This window comes from Oncorhynchus masou, chromosome 9 (assembly GCF_036934945.1).
Source record: "Oncorhynchus masou masou isolate Uvic2021 chromosome 9, UVic_Omas_1.1, whole genome shotgun sequence".
Taxonomy (NCBI): Eukaryota; Metazoa; Chordata; class Actinopteri; order Salmoniformes; family Salmonidae; genus Oncorhynchus; species Oncorhynchus masou.
The window spans coordinates 52667473-52684572 of NC_088220.1; the positions used below are offsets into that span (position 1 = coordinate 52667473).

A 17100-nucleotide genomic window follows, 5' to 3' on the forward strand; every position below is an offset into this window, starting at 1 on the left:
TAGTCTACTCACCACTACAGGGCTCATGGTTGGTTGGCCCCCTACACCAAATCTTTCATCAGAGCTTTCTATTGAAAGGTAAAACGTTTTGTAATGATGGATTGCATTGATTTGCTAGCAGTTGTCATATACATTGTGTTATACTTGTATACCAGTTAAGCAGGTTAATGCAGTGCATTTGTATTTAGACCCCTTGATTCTTTTCCACATTTTGTTACCTTACAGCCTTATTCTGAAATGGATTAAATACATTGTTTTCCTCATCAATCTACACACAATACCCCATAATGACAAAGAAAACGGGTTTTAAGAAATTTTTGCAAATGTATAAAATATAAAATAAAATAAAAATGACCAGAAATAGCTTATTTACACCTGTGGTAAATTGAATTGATTGGACATAATTTGGAAAGGCACACACCTGTCTATATAAGGTCCCACAGTTGACAGTGCGTGTCGGAGAAAAAACCAAGCCACGAGGTCAAAGGAATTGTCTGTAGAGCACCGAGACAGGGTTGTGTTGAGGCCTTTATGGTAGAGTGGCCAGACGGAAGGCACCTAAAGACCATGAGAACAAGATTGAACCCATTGCCTAAAAACTTTTTACATTTAATTTTTCTACCTTTAGGTAGGCCAGTTGAGAACAATTCATTTACAACTGCGACCTGACCAAGATAAAGCAAAGCAGTGTGTCTGGAGGAAACCTTGCACCATCCCTACAGTGAAGCATGGTGGTGGCAGCATCATGATGTGGATCCCCACAGCAACAGGGATGAACGGAGCAAAGTGTAGACAGATCCTTAATGAAAACCTGCTCAGGACCTCCGACTGGGGCGAAGGTTCATCTTCCAACAGGACAACAACCCTAAGCACACAGCCAAGACAACACAGAAGTGGCTTCAGGACAGGTCTCTGAATGTCCTTGAGTGGCCCAGCCAGAGCCCGGACTTGAATCCGATCTAACATCTCTGGAGAGACCTGAAAATAGCTGTGTAGTGACGCACCCCATCCAACCTGACAGAGCTTGAGAGGATCTACAGTGAAGAATGGGAGAAACTCCCCAAATGCAGGTGTGCCAAGCTTGTAGCGTCATACCCAAGAAGACTCAAGGCTGTAGTCTCTGCCAAAGGTGCTTCAACAAAGTACTGAGTAAAGGGTTTGAATGCTTAAGTAAATGTGATATTTCAGTTTTGAATTTTTAATAAATGTGAAGAATTTCTTAAATTGTGTTTGCTTTGTTATTATGGGGTTTTGTGTGTAGATAGATTAAGGGGGGAAACTATTTAATCCATTTTAGAATAAGGCTGTAACGTAACAAAATGTGGAAAGTCAAGGGGTCTGAATACTTTCCCGAACACACTGTATGTGGGCCTACATTACAAGAATGTTGGCTTTGACACGTTTATTAAAATGAAAGGGGACAAATAAGCCTAAAAACACATGAATTGTCACCGTGACACCGATGACCGGTGACTGTAAGACCCTAACTGGGTTACAGGGCCCCCAGTATGAACAGCCACAGTGTCTATAAAGAAAGCCCTATCAAGTCTGGTACGTGAGATTGCTGGGCCTAGTACATCCCTTTGAGGTGCTGGTCTCGGTTTTGTTCGAACACACGTACGTCTTGAAATCATTACCAACAGTCTAGTCGTTGGAGGTGAAATGTCTGCCTCTTCTAAACGGTCCTTTTCACAATATTCCTCCATGTTATCTTTCCGAACAAACTTTCAGTTGTATTTCCAGTGTTGATAATTCAAGCGTTCATTTAAACATTGTTAATTGGAAGTGTTGATTTAAATCAGTTAATAGTGATAACTTTCAAAAATATAAGTACATTTGCTGGTCTTTTCTTGATTGTTTCTTTTATGTGAAAGTGTTTATTTTGTCATCTGACAGTTGGTTATCATGTGTCAAACACAAGACTGACTTAAACTAACGCAGAGTGAAATAGTCTTTCAGACAGGGGCACATGTTGCGCAGAATGACACACCGTCAATGTGTGATTTTGCATCTGCTTTCAATCAATACCATCAGCCGCTGGAGCTGCCCGGAGGTGACATCTGCCATGTACAGGTCACATATGCCACGTTCCATTTCCTGCAATACAGAGACACAGCCCATTGTACGTGGTCTGTAAATTGGGATTCAATATAGAATTGTCCACAACTATTTTGTAACAGGATTATACACTTCAAAGGGATTTAGATTCTCACATTTCATCCTTAAACTAGTCAGTCTAACAATTGTTTCTGCTGGGTCGGTGACTGCTGGCGAGGGCTCCTCTCAGGCCATCCACTGCGGTGGGGGGAGCCACGTTACATGATGCCATTTGATTTGGATTTACCTTGAGAGAAAGCAGTCCATCCGTGTCCTTATCAAACTTCTCAAAGAGTCTCCTGTTGAGGTTGCTTCTTCGCTTACACACTCGACAGAAACCTGCGGAGATAGCCCTGTGGAGAGAGGCTTGGCTGGGACACACAGAAAGGCACAAGAGAATGACCTCCAAAGTCCTCGCACTTCCACCAAATGAATGAAAGATAGATCTCACATTCTGAATTGATCTGGGGCACATCCATCCAACCTATTCTCCAGCTGTCTGAAGTCCATTGGCAGGTCAAAGCGACATATCTTCTTGGATGGACACACCCTTGCCTCCATTGGTTGGTGTTTACCTCTCTGTTATTGGATGAATATGACTGTCAGGATTGTTGAAGACAGTGCCAACCCTTCAGTTAGGATTCAACGCATAATAAAGCAGTCATACAGCATTCTCCAGCTCAGACAACTGTGTGCTTATGCTGTCCAGTCTCTTGTTCTCTCCTCACCGGTTATAGGGTGACGCAAGAGCAGCTCCTTTAGCACCCCCTGGAGGACAAGACGTGTGCATACAGAGGCTGAAACTCAGATGAAACTACATTAGATATTTGAGATAGGAGATCAAAGCTGATCCATTGACTGTATGTATATTGCATTGTGAGAAATAGAAAACAGGTAAGACAGTTGTATCATGATGATCCCAAACTGGGAATATGTCTGACCTCACCTGAGGGTCACATATTAATGGACTGACGGGCAGGAGTTCTGCTGGGAATATATCTGACCTCACCTGAGTGTCACATATTAATGGACTGACGGGCAGGAGTTCTGCTGGGAATATATCTGACCTCACCTGAGGGTCACATATTAATGGACTGACGGGCAGGAGTTCTGCTGGGAATATATCTGACCTCACCTGAGTGTCACATATTAATGGACTGACGGGCAGGAGTTCTGCTGGGAATATATCTGACCTCACCTGAGGGTCACATATTAATGGACTGACGGGCAGGAGTTCTGCTGGGAATATATCTGACCTCACCTGAGTGTCACATATTAATGGACTGACGGGCAGGAGTTCTGCTGGGAATATATCTGACCTCACCTGAGGGTCACATATTAATGGACTGACGGGCAGGAGTTCTGCTGGGAATACTTTCCTTCTCCTCACACTGTTTTCCTCTTCACTTTCCCCCTCTCCACCTGAGATCTGTTCATCAGACCTGGGACGGCTGTAGATCATAGTTGACATGTAAAACAGGAGACTGGTTTGATCATTAAGCATGTTGTAAACAGAGTGTACAAGACATTATGAACACCTGCTCTTTCCATGACATAGACTGACCAGGTGAAAGCTATGATCCCTTATTGATGTCACTTCTTAAATCCACTAGAATTGGTGTAAATGAAGGGGAGGAGACATTTTAAAGAAGGACTTTTAAGCCTTGAGACAATTGAGACATGGATTGTGTGTATGCCATTCAGAGGGTGAATGGGCAATACAAAAGGTTTAAGTGCCTTTGAACGGGGTATGGTAGTAGGTGCCAGGCACATCAAGAATTGTCCACCATCCAAAGGACATCCAGCCAACTTCACACATCTGTGGGAAGCATTGGAGTCAACATGGGCAAGCAGCCCTGTGGAACGCTTTCGATACCTTATAGAGTCCATGCCCGACTAATTGAGGCTGTTCTGAGAGCAAAGGGGGTTGCAACTCAGTATTAGGAAGGTGTGTCTAATGTTTTGTACACTCAGTCGATGTATCTGATGTGCACAGTCAATACCTGAGTGATTCCTCTAGTGTTCAGTCTATTTGGCTAACAGAAAACACATTTGAATGGAGCCTGATTAAAAGAGGCACTTCATTCAGCTTTTTGCACTTGTTCTCTTTAATCTGCCAGTCATAACGCAGAGGAACACTCAAAGACCAGGCTCATCAGTGCTGGCAACACTTCTGCATTGGGACAAAAAATATATGCTGTTCTTTCATACAATCATTATCTGGTATACTGCAGCACTAAAACATGCCTTTTCAAAAAGTTTGTTGAGTTTTAAAAAAATGATTTGACTATTCTTGATTTCTCAGCTTTTGTACTTCAGTCCTTCTCAAAACACTGTTTTTCCTTGTGTGTGTAATGTGTTGTTTTCCTAGTGTGTATGGAGACTACTCCCCTACAGTGGCTTGCGAAAGTATTCACCCCCCATGGCATTTTTACTATTTTGTTGCCTTACAATCTGGAATTAAAAGGTATTTTTGGGGGGCTTGTATCATTTGATTAACAGAACATGCCTACCACTTTGAAGAAGCAAAATATGTTTTATTGTGAAACAAACAAGAAATATGACAACAAAAACTGAAAACTTTGCGTGCATAACTATTCCCCCCCCCCCCCCAGTCAATACTTTGTAGAGCCACCTTTTGCAGCAATTACAGCCGCAAGTCTCTTGGGGTATGTCTTTATAAGCTTGGCACATCTTGCCACTGAGATTTTTCAAGGCAAAACTGCTCCATCTCCTTCAAGTTGGATGGGTTCTGCTGGTGTACAGCAATCTTTAAGTCATACCACAGATTCTCAATTGGATTGAGGTCTGGCCTTTAACTAGGCCATTCCAAGACATTTAAATGTTTCCCCTTAAACCACTCGAGTGGATTTAATGGCGCTCAGTGGGATGTTCAAAGTTTCTGATATTTTTTTATAACCCAACCCTGATCTGTACTTCTCTACAACTTTGTCCCTGACCTGTTTGGCACGCTAATTGGTCTTCATGGGGCCACTTGCTTGGTGGTGTTGCAGGGGCCTTCCAGAACAGGTGTATATATATACTGAGATCATGTGACAGATCATGTGACACTTAGGTTGCACACAGGTGGACTTTATTTAACTAATTATGTGACTTCTGAAGGCAATTGGTTGCACCAGATCTTATTTAGGGGCTACATGTGCACACACCACCTTTCCTTTTTTTTTTTTTAAGAAGTTATTTTTTTCATTTCACTTCACCAATTTGGACTATTTGTGTATGTCCATTACATTAAATCCCATTAAAAATCTATTTAAATTACAGGTTGTAATGCAACAAAATAGGAAAAACACCAAGGGGGATGAATACATTTGCACGGCACTGTAGCTACTACCTCTGTTTGGCTTAGGCCTATAGTTGCTTAGTTGCTTGTAGTCTTCTTGCGCTGTACATTGGTGGATTCTGGTTTTAACTGTTGGTGTGTGCTTTCAATCTCCTCAGTGGAGACTTTAGATGTGTGTGTACAGTAGATATACCATGACGACATCATTCATTTCCCATTCATTTTAAGACTCATTTGAGTGAATAAAGCTGTGTTTTTATCTGAAACCACCAGAGGGCAGCAATTGCTAGCGCAAGATAAAAAAAGATTAGCTCAAATTGGCACGAGTTTGGCCCCATTCAAAGTTAAGGCAAAAATAACCTACAGTAGGGGAAATATTTGTTTAAATACAGCACCAAAATACAGTGTCATCTAATTAAAATACAGATTTTATTAAGTAGGTTCTGAATATTTCTAGGGAAATGTAGTGTGAGGACAGTTCTTTGGGCTGGTGCTTGAGTGTTAGCCTATTTGGCGTCATGTGCTTTCCTGTGGAAACGGCGCTGCTGAATCCTGCGTTGTCAGAGGCTGATAACTGCTTTTGAACAGACTGAAGGAACAAACGGCATGGAAATATTAGGGATTTCCTTTTTAGTGTTAAAAATAGGAATGACTATTTCCAGTCACCCCTGGGAGATAGCGCTAGCTTATTCCTGTTAGTTACTTCAGTAACTAGGAGGGGTGCGTCACTTGAGTGGGTTGAGTCACTGATGTGATCTTCCTGTCTGGGTTGGCGCCCCCCCTTGGGTTGTGCCGTGGCGGAGATCTTTATGGGCTATACCCGGCCTTGTCTCAGGATGGTAAGTTGGTGGTTGAAGATATCCCTCTAGTGGTGTAGGGGCTGTGCTTTGGCAAAGTGGGTGGGGTAATATCCTTCCTGTTTGTCCCTGTCCGGGGGTGTCATCGATGGGGCGTACAGTGTTTCCAGACCCCTCCTGTCTCAGCCTCCAGTATTTATGCTGCAGTAGTTTATGTGTCGGGGGGCAAGGGTCAGTTTGTTATATCTGGAGTACTTCTCCTGTCCTATCCGGTGTCCTGTGTGAATTTAAGTATGCTCTCTCTAATTCTCTTTTTCTCTCTCTCTTTCTCTCTCTCTCGGAGGACCTGAGCCCTAGGACCATGCCCCAGGATTCCTTGCAGTCCCCAGTCCACCTGGCCGTACTGCTGCTCCAGTTTCAACTGTTCTGCCTGTGATTATTATTATTTGACCATGCTGGTCATTTATGAACATTTGAACATCTTGGCCATGTTCTGTTATAATCTCCACCCGGCACAGCCAGAAGAGGACTGGCCACCCCATATAGCCTGGTTTCTTCCTTAGTTTTGGCCTTTCTAGGGAGTTTTTCCTAGCCACCGTGCTTCTACACCTGCATTGCTTGCTGTTTGGGGTTTTAGGCTGGGTTTCTGTACAGCACTTTGAGATATCAGCTGATGTACGGAGGGCTATATGAATACATTTTATTTGATTCAGTACAGAGTATATTTTTTAACCTCTGCCATATCCCTCCTTGCCCTTTCTCGTTGCCATGCCCACGTGCCCTTTACTCACAGATTGGCCCCTGACTCTCACTCTCACACAAACAGGATGCGATTCCCTCTCTACTTCCTTTAAAGACTTCTCTGTCAGTGACAAGTTGTGTCCACGCCTAGTTCAGGAACACTGGCCCGTCGTGTAGGAGTTCTCCCACTGCGCCTGGCTCACCTTGACACACACTACTGTAACAGCTGCAGGTTCTGACACACACACACACCTCATATCACCCTGACAGTGTGAGCGGATAGGACATGAAAGATAGTTTAGACCAGCATAGAGAGAAAGAGAGAGAGAGAGAGTTGGGCCTCCTTCGCCTTGTGTGTTGAAGGATGGACTGCATTGAGAAAGAGGAAGTGTGTGTAGAAACCTTCAGCCAGGAAAGGACCTTGAGCCTGCCTGTCTTCTGTTAATTAATAACTATCTTCTGCATTGTTTTTGGAAACTCACAATATCTTATCCGTGATCAGTGTAAACAACAAACTATATCCTTGAGCTTGAAAAACGTCTCTATTAGCGATCTTACTTTCAACGAACCACAACACATAAAGGCTTTATAGGGCATTCAATAAGTCTTCATAAACAATATGTAAATGCATAAGCAAGACAATGCTACATAGAGGGTAATTCAAAAGGTCATTACTTTTGGTGTTTTGCCAAATGAATCTTTTTTCATGTCCATTTCTGGTTCTGGTTGCCTTCTGTTACAGTTCTTACTCTTCCCAGTATGTTTCAGGGACGTCAGTGTGTGTTCTCTTCTCTCTTCTCATCCACAACAGTCTGCTAGGCTGAGCCCGAGCTGAGGTCTTGCAGCGTCAAGGCCACTGTTTCCTGTTGATGCCCAGATATCAGGAATACCTTGGGCGTATGTCACAGGTCAAAGGATGTGTGTCACTGTCACTTCCCATCTCAGCAGCCCCCAGACACTGTAGGAAGACATACACCAAGGGCCCACTACCACCACATGTACAGTGCTGCGGAAAGTATTCAGATCCCTTGACTTTTTTCCACATTTTGTTACGTTACAGTCTTATTCTAAAATGTATTCAATCAATTCCCCCCTCTCATCAATCTAGCACACACAATACCCCATAAATGACAAGAAAAAAAATGTATTTTAGACATTTTGGCAAATGTATTAAAAATAAAAAAAACTGAAATATCACATTTACATAAGTATTCAGACCCTTTACTCGGGAACTTTGTTGAAGCACCTTTGGCAGAGATTACAGCCTTGAGTCTTCTTGGGTATGACGCTACAAGCTTGGCACACCTGTATTTGGGGAGTTTCTCCCATTCTTCTCTGCAGATCCTCTCAAGCCTAGTCAGGTTGGATGGGGAGCGTTGCTGCACAGCTATTTTCAGGTCTCTCCAAAGATGATCGGGTTGACGTCCGGGCTCTGGTTGGGCCACTCAAGGACATTCAGGGACTTGTCTCGAAGCCACTCCTGCGTTGTCTTGGCTGTGTGCTTAGCGCTGTTGTCCTGTTGGAACGTGAACCTTAGCCCCTCAGACTGAGGTCCTGAGAGCTTTGGAGCAGGTTTTCATCAAGGCTCTCTCTGTACTTTGCTCCGTTCATCTTTCCCTCGATCCTGACTAGTCTCCCAGTTCCGGCCACTGAAAAACTTCCCCGCATCATGATGCTACTACCACCATGCTTCACCAAAAGAATGGTGCCAGGTTTCCTCCAGACGTGACGCTTGGCATTCAGGCCAAAGAGTTCAATCTTGGTTTCATCAGACGAGAGAATCTTGTTTCTCGTGGTCTGAGAGTCCTTTAGTTGCCTTTACGCAAACTCCAAGTCGGCTGTCATGTGCCTTTTACTGAGGAGTGGCCTCTGTCTGGCAAATCTACCATAAGGCCTGATTTGTAGAGTGCTGCAGAGATGGTTGTCCTTCTGGAAGGTTCTCCCATCTCCACAGAGGAACTCTGGAGCTCTGTCAGAGTGACCACGGCCCTTATCCCCCGATTGCTCAGTTTGGGCCAGCTCTAGGAAGTGTATTGGTGGTTCCAAACTTCTTCTATTTAAGAATGATGGAGGCCACTGTGTTCCTGGGGACCTTCAATGCTGCAGAAATGTTTTGGTACCCTTCCCCAGTTCTGTGCCTCAACACAATCCTGTCTCGGAGATCTATGGACAATTCCTTCGACCTCATGGCTTGGTTTTTGCTCTGACATGTACTGCCAACTCTGAGACCTTATATAGACAGGTGTGTGTCTTTCCAAATCATATCCAATCAATTGAATTTACCACAGGTGGACTCCAATCAAGTTGTAGAAACATCTCAAGGATGATCAATGGAAACAGGATGCACCTGAGCTCAAATTCGAGTCTCATAGCAAATGGTCTGAATACTTATGTAAATAAGGTATTTCTGTTGTTTATGTTTAATAAATGTACAAAGATTTCAAAAAACCTGTTTTTGCTTTTAAATCCATTTTAGAATAAGGCTGTAACGCAACAACATGTGGAAAAGGGGAAGTGGTCTGTATGGTTTCCGAATGCACTGTACAAACAGCCATGCTCTCACACACATATGTGTATGTTCACAAGGCCGTACACAAATGGTGATGAACACACACATCTAGAGAACACTGTGATGGAGGGTAAGAAGGAACAGTAACACAGAAGTCACAGAAGAGACACAACCCACAGCCCACTACACCACACACACTTTCCCCAAAACACTATTCAACACAACCACAATCAGTTTCTAGACATATTCTCAGTCACCCTCACCACAAATCCCACCACTGACTGACCATATTGATGACCCAAAACATACAGTAATATAGAGCCACGTTTCCTTCACCACTCATACACCCAGACCCATGCTACAACTCCAGACTCAGCAAAACTCAATCTATCATTGATATTCAACGGTGCGGTCTTTTCGAAGGAACAAACAGGAACCTTGGGAGGGGTCACAGAGCACTGAGGGCAGTCAGTGTCACAGCAAAGATCAATGGGTTTTGTGTGTGTGTGTGTGTGTGTGTGTGTATATATATATATATATATATATATATATACACACACACATACATATATATATACACACACACACACACACACACACACACACACACACACACACACACACACACACATATATACTATTCTGTCACCCCAGACAGAGATATGGTCACAATGTCTCTGCTTCCAGCCTCTGTCTGATGACCCTCTTACCATCTGCCTGTCTACATTAATTTGTGTACCAGTTGGGAAGAGGAAACTGAAGACACTAGACACACAAGAGGCACAAGTCTCTTATTTTATTTTTGAGAGGTGGGGGGTGCATGTGGCGTTTACGCGTGTCTCCCAGTTGTACAAGTAGGCCGTCATTGTAGAGAATAATTTGTTATTCAATGACTTGCCTAGTTAAATATAAAGGTTAAATTTAAAAAAAAAAGGAATACAAATAGCCAGGGGAAACGTGAGGAGAGAGTGGGTTCCTCTGGTGTTTACCCTGTGAACGTTGGGAACGTCCGAGACAGGATGCATGGGTCCAGGAGGAAGCCCTGATACCCGGGCCAACCCAGAGTGCATTGCGCCACAGCGATCTGGTGTGCAGGGACATCAATTATACTGCGGGGCCGGCTGTGGAAAGAGAGCCTGACACTGTGACCATCAACACATATCCTTTGCCTGCTAAGGGGAAACTCGCACTAGAGCACTCTGCACAGACGCAGGAAACATCCTTGTGCTTCGACTGTCTTGGCCTCGTTAGATAACTGAGAAAAGAAGCATACATGTAAATCCCTGTATGTGCGGCCAGTAAAATCATATTTTTCTCCTTTAGTTTTAATTTGAATTCTTTCTCTTGACAGTGTAGCAGAAACCCTATTACTCTCACCGACGTTAAGGGGAGGAATTTTTACAAACGTGCGAGGGGGGGGGGGGGGGTTGAATTCATTGCTACGCCGTCAGAAGGACCCGAGTAAGTGGACGGAGGACAGAGAGAGGCAGAGGGATCGAGAAAGAGAGAAGGAAAGCGAGAGAGAGAGAGCGACCACGATGGAGCTGAGGATCCAGTTGATCCCTACAGGTGAGATCATCCTGTCCCCTGGGAAGAATGGAGAGAGCAACTGCCACAGCTGCACCAAGGTGAGTCCATCCATTCAACCTGCTCACTCCTCATACACTTGAAATAAATAGCTATCCTAGAGTGGGATTTCCCTAGCCTGGTCCTAGATCTGTTCGTGCTCTCTTGCTAACTTTGCCAACCTTGGCAAGACAGCACAAACATGTCTGGGACCAGGCTAGGATCTGCCTGTGTGGAAGTAGAGCTGATGTATCATTTTAGAGGTTAACTGTGCACGGGGAAAAAGTTGTTCACCTTGGCCGCTCACTCTGGTTTTCGCCTGGCACCTTAATTGGGGTGAACAGGCTTGTGGTAATGGTTTCCATGGTTTCCATGTGTTTGAAGCCATTCCATTTGCTCCTTTCCAACCATTATTATGAGCCGTCCTCCCCTCAGCTGCCTCCAAGCGGCTCGACTATGTACGGTAAATGTGTTTGTGCCAAATAGTTGGCTTGACAGAGTGCAATTGATATCATCCTCATTCGATTTTTCCACTCAGTGCCCGCAGTCAGAAAACACCTGCTAGGCCATTGATGTTGAGAGCCAAGTGAAAAATGTTACACAGGGCTCATAATGTGCTGTCTACTTCAGTGTGTTTGGAGAGGCGTGAAAACGTCATCCAATGTAAATACAGATTCGGAAAAGTATACAGCAGAAAATGAATGGCGGGAAAGTCAATTTCAATAAACAAATGCTAAACAATAGGAAAATCTAAACCAACTGAATGGTCGATTGCCACTTAAATAATGATATTAACATAGCACATTATCAATGTAAAGAAGGGTTACATGTTTCCCTATGGAATGGGGATTGCACAAGTTCCTGGTGAATGTGAGAGAGTGGTGATCGAGAGGGTGGGACTGAGTCTCCAGTTCACACAATCTAAGGAATGCAGGGTGTGGGGCTTTAAATCAGACAGCATATGGTGAAACAACAAGGCTGTGCCACAGAAAGCAGTGGAGGTTAAGGGAATGTTGGACTCGTACACAAACCAACTTTGACCAACTTGGATCTTATGAATAGATTGAGATCTATAGCGTCCAACCGGTGAGATGTTATTAACGTCATCTGATAAATCTTAGTTTTATCAAGTTCAGTTTGAGCCTCGTGTTCGTTCGGTGAGGAGGAATGGCTAATGACGGGAATGGTACAGAATGTAGGTGAGGAAAAGACAGAACGTGCATCCCAACATTCCACCATGGTCACATCACCCTCTTGTGCCTCTGATGTGTGTGTGTGTGTGTGTGTGTGTGTGTGTGTGTGTGTGTGAGATTGAACATGTGGACTTGTGAACTGAAGGCACAAGAGTAGTGTACGAGTTAATGAGTAGGCATATCATATACACCATTTTCTCATTCCTTATCGAGAAAGGAACAATGCCCTCTTCCAGTTTCACACAGATTCTGTGGCGAGAGACAGAGACACTCCCTGGAGTACAGTCTGTCTTTCCAATGAACAGGGCCTTGTCAACAGGATACAACCTTTCCTCCCAGCATAATTAAAGCAGAGTGAGGGCTAGCAAATCTGGGTGGTGTGTGTGTGAGAGAGAGAGAGAGTGAGAGAGGTGGGCTACAATACTGAATCATCACTACCCCTTCTGGCAGGGGTGCCATATTGCAGTCCATTATCACATAAAGGCAGGCAATTGAACTGCAAAGGTCACCTTCACATGGGAAGAGGTGGTGTAATATGGCACCAGTTAAAAATGCTGACAATAATAAAGCAATGCTGACAGTGGACTTTCGTTAAAGTGTATAGGCCTCAGACCTGTAGCATACTATGACAGTAGCCTACTATGGCAGTAGAATGTGCATAATATACTAGAATAACATTAACATATCAATAGCAAATTGTTGAACTTGCTGCCACAGATCTGATTAAAACGTAACATGGCGGCCACACCCTTTCCAAGAACCAACCACGCAATGCATGGTCGGACGCGGACAGAAGGTGTAGTGACACGTCTATTGACAGTAGAGGGGAGAAGAACACTACTACAAAGTCAGCGAAGGGAAAGTGAGTTGAATGCCGTCGGCGGTTTTTTTTTTTCGTTCAGGATTTAACGGCATATTCTCACCAGTACAACAATATTTACAGGCACTCTCAACCCATATGTTATTCTTAGGGTAGGAGCTATAGGCAAACATCCCTATAGGCATACAATCCATATAGTCAAACATTGAATTGGCTAATCAAAGCAAGGAAGTGTGCTCTCACAGTGCAACATTAGGTTCACACAGGGCTATCCAATGCAAACATTGCATAGACTACTTCCCATATAGCCTATTTAGTGTTAGGCCTGTTGAAAACAGTTTGATGTAAAACAAATGATATTACTCCTTAAGTCTGTGGGATGGGTCTCGAGAACTTCCTGGTATCTATGCTGCGTTCATAACCAAGTGTGAAGGTAGTATTTACCATATACGACTGGGGAAAATCCACTTGAATGCCCCTCCAAGTCATACTTGCAAGTGGGAAAGTGGTCTATTGCCCCGTTAATGTGCTAGTTGGAACTAGGAAACTCCGAAATGTCTGACTTGAACGCGGAACGTGCATAACTATAACCAGTTAGCATGTGATTGCCGCATATAACTTCTGCGTTCCAACTTCTCCCACTTGCTGACCTCTGTCGTCACCTACTAAAGGAAATTACCTTTTGAAAACAGAATTTGCAGCAGTTTACTGTAACAACAAAACAATATTTTTAAAAAGCAATCTATTATATGTTTTTGGAACACGATCATTTGTTTACAACCATGACTTTTATACGAATATAACGCAATATATCACATAAGAGAGACACACTTTATACACAGGGGTATACACATTTAAACTAAAATACATAGGCTAAGGTTTCACAGGCATTTATAGAATTCACGTTGCTTTTGCAAGCATGATAGCTGTTATTTTAGTTCATGGTTAATGCAGCTTGTTGATCATTAGCCACTCGGCGTTTTTTTCAACGAGTTCAAAGCACGTGAATGCATACAACTTATTATTTACGACTTCACAACTGGTAACTACCACGTTCCCAATAGGTTATGAACGCAGCATAAGGGCTGCTGCGTGTTTGAAAGAGGGAGAGGAAATTACTGACATGTTCCACGACTCAACAGGGGACTCAAATACTCAGAATAATATAATATGTTTTTATGGCTTAAAATTACTGCTGTTGTATACTTGAAGTGCACTTTCTAGACAACGTTACTCTTACAAAAATAAAGTGTAAAATCGTTTGAAATAGGTGAAAAGTGGTGGATAATCTAGGCTACTAAAGCGGTGGAGAAAAAACCTCAGTAGAATTAGAGCCGCCAGATTGTAGTTGGATCAGTAACTAGGAACCGCTGAAAGGACTGGTCACATCGAGACGGGAGTTGAATCTGGGTTCAACGAGAGACGGAACAGACGGCTGTCTTTTTGTAGCCTACCGGCGAAGAGACATCAGGGCGAAGGAACCCGCGACTTCGGCTAATTGAAGGTATGTATATCTTGAGGTACCTTGTTTCGCCCCCGTTTTCTAAACAGGCTGTTACGAAGTTATTTTGTAGCGGGAAGAAGTTTGCGTGCTTCATATTTGTGACAATGTAGCAATTCGTCGACGAGGCCATCTGGTTTTAACTACTACGACCAGTATTTTAATTCGCCAATGTATGTGATCATGAGGCTATTAGGAGTGGCTGGCAGTCATGTCATGCGTGATGTAACAACTGCCAATCCATGCCCTGTCCTGACTGCCAGCCAGCCAGCCACTCCTAATAGCCTCACGATCCCATACATTGGCGAATTAAAATACTTGTCGTAGTAGTTAAAACCAGATCGTTTGTGTAGTATCACTAAATGGGCTAACTAGACTAAGCTGCATGGTGGTTTGTGGGTAGCTGTGTGAGTGTCTTGGGTGACCTGGGGTTATGTCAACAGGACTGTGAGTGTCCACCTGTCCAACCACGACTGTATCCCGGCTTGAGATGTGGCATTGCTCTCCACTCACATCTTATGGCTGTGTATGTGTAGATCCAGTACTAAAAACTAATAAACCTGCAGCTTCATCATGGCGATTTTTTGTTTGTTTGTTCAATTGTTGAGTTAGGCAACCACTCAAACCAATCAGTGGTGTTGTCAGTACTTTTTTCCCACAACAGAACATCTTGGGGATATTTTGTCTGCTGTTTAACTGTACCCAAGACTTTCCATTCGACAAACTCAGAGGGATGCTGTGATTTCTTTTCTTTCTTCCCCCTCCCTAAAAAGAAGTCCTCCTACAAGGATTCCAGTTTTAGCCCAAGGCAGAATAATTCCGGGGTTGAGCTTTTTCCCAGCTGTCTGCACTCTACTGATATTTAGGCACCTCCCAGCTCTGTCTCACAGAGCTTGAGATTCTGACAGCGGCGTTCACAGAGCCAAATATAAACCCCTGCTTGACCCCACCACATTGTTTGCATAATATCCTTTTTGCATGTATCGCTTTGCCATTGGGCAATTCTGTTCCCCCCCCCACACACACACACACACACCACCACCACAACAGCAAATGCTTTTGTCATCAGCTGCTACATGTGACCAGCCAAAATGTGTTGTGTGTGAACTCAATGGTGGTGACATGGGCGGCTCTGCAGACCTCGTCTTGTTGTGACCCTCTCGTCACAGAACCAGCTGTCGGTGCTGCAGAGCCTTAACCCTGGAGACTTATTGGCTCCACCTGCCTCAGTGCCTCGGCCTCTTCCACCCCTAACGGGAAACCCTCAGGGCTTACTACTCGAACTTGGCCAACATGGCTGCCTGGCTGATGACCCTCACCACCAAAGTCACCAACACTGCAGTTTTTTGGATTACCTTGTTAGTTGGAACAGATGATGAACGGTTGGATTTGTACTAGAGCCTAACGAACAAAGATTGAGAGGGGATGGAGGAGGGAGATTATGTATTAGAATAGGAAAGCTCTTGGTCAAATGATAAAAGGTCTCGACAACATTCGTCCAGGCCTTGTGAATTAGTGGACCTAGGGACAGCTTGCAAAAGTACTGTACTTTCTCAGTGAGCTATGGTGTCACAGGTGTGGCGTGTCAACACACATTCTGCCCGGAGTTTGAAAACCAAGCAACCGAGAGATGGGGCATGTCTGGGACACGCTGCCCTGAAAACAGCCACGTCGATGTACTTCTGTCATGTTTCATGTTCTGTGTGCACCGCAGGAAGAGTAGCTGCTGCTTTCGCAACAGCTAACGGGGATCCTAATAAACCACCAAATACTGTGGTAGACAGCGAGGCCACACTGATGTTTCACACACCCTGGTAGGAGTGGATCTGCCAACGTTCATGAGTTCGTGGAGGAGGACATGGAGTCTGGGCCACGGCCTGTTTCTATTTAGATAGCAGAAGTATATGGTCGTCTAGGAAGGGGAGTGGGAAAGAACGACGGAGACAGACTGATGGGGGGGGAAATGGTGGGAGAAACACACTACTTATTGATTTGGGAGCTCCTATGACAAGTCTGAGAGAGCGAGGAGAGCAGTGAGTGAAAAGTGAGTCGCGTGGGAGAGAACGTGTTTTGTGTGCTTTTGCTTTTTAGTTTGTTTTTGAGTCTTGCCCGCGTCAACATGCTATTGGTCAGACGTCTGAGGTATGTGTATGAGAGCGGTTTTGGAGACCGCAGAAGAGGTGGAGGCCATGCTTGACGTGGGCAGGAGTTCACCGGAGCGTAGTACCAGCACCTCAAATGTTCTACTCCTCGTGCTCCTGTTCCTCTTCTAGAATATTAGCTCAAAAGTATCGTGGAGATTCTGCATCTAAATATAAACAGGACCGGAACCCAAAAATGAGTTCCGGCACCAATATCAGTCCATGTCTAGTGTTGGGTTGTTGAGTGTATTTATGGAATGAGTCAGTCTGGTAGAATGCGAGTCTGGTAGTGAGTCAATGTAGAGTGCTGCATTGAGTCATGAACTGTGCCGGTTGGACGATCTGGAGTTAGTCTACTCTTAGCTGTGGCTTTTCCACCAGAAATGTCCCGGCCGAAGAAGAGTAGAGGGCCCCGCCCTGCTACCAAGTCT

The 17100-nt window shown here is 44.2% G+C and overlaps 1 protein-coding gene across 3 annotated transcripts in view; it reads left to right on the forward strand.

Moving 5' to 3' along the window:
• Nucleotides 1-10591: 10591 nt before the first annotated feature.
• The window catches only part of LOC135546185 (unconventional myosin-Ic-like), a 62722-nt gene continuing 56213 nt past the window's right edge, over nucleotides 10592-17100 (forward strand). The window contains exon 1 of one of the 3 annotated variants that reach the window (XM_064974399.1): nucleotides 10592-11076. In XM_064974399.1, the coding sequence (XP_064830471.1) occupies nucleotides 10987-11076 (90 nt within the window). In that variant the 5' untranslated portion in view covers nucleotides 10592-10986. Of the gene's footprint in view, nucleotides 11077-14098; nucleotides 14532-17100 lie in introns of those variants that run through there. The other 2 variants (XM_064974398.1, XM_064974402.1) reach the window with 2 other exon arrangements.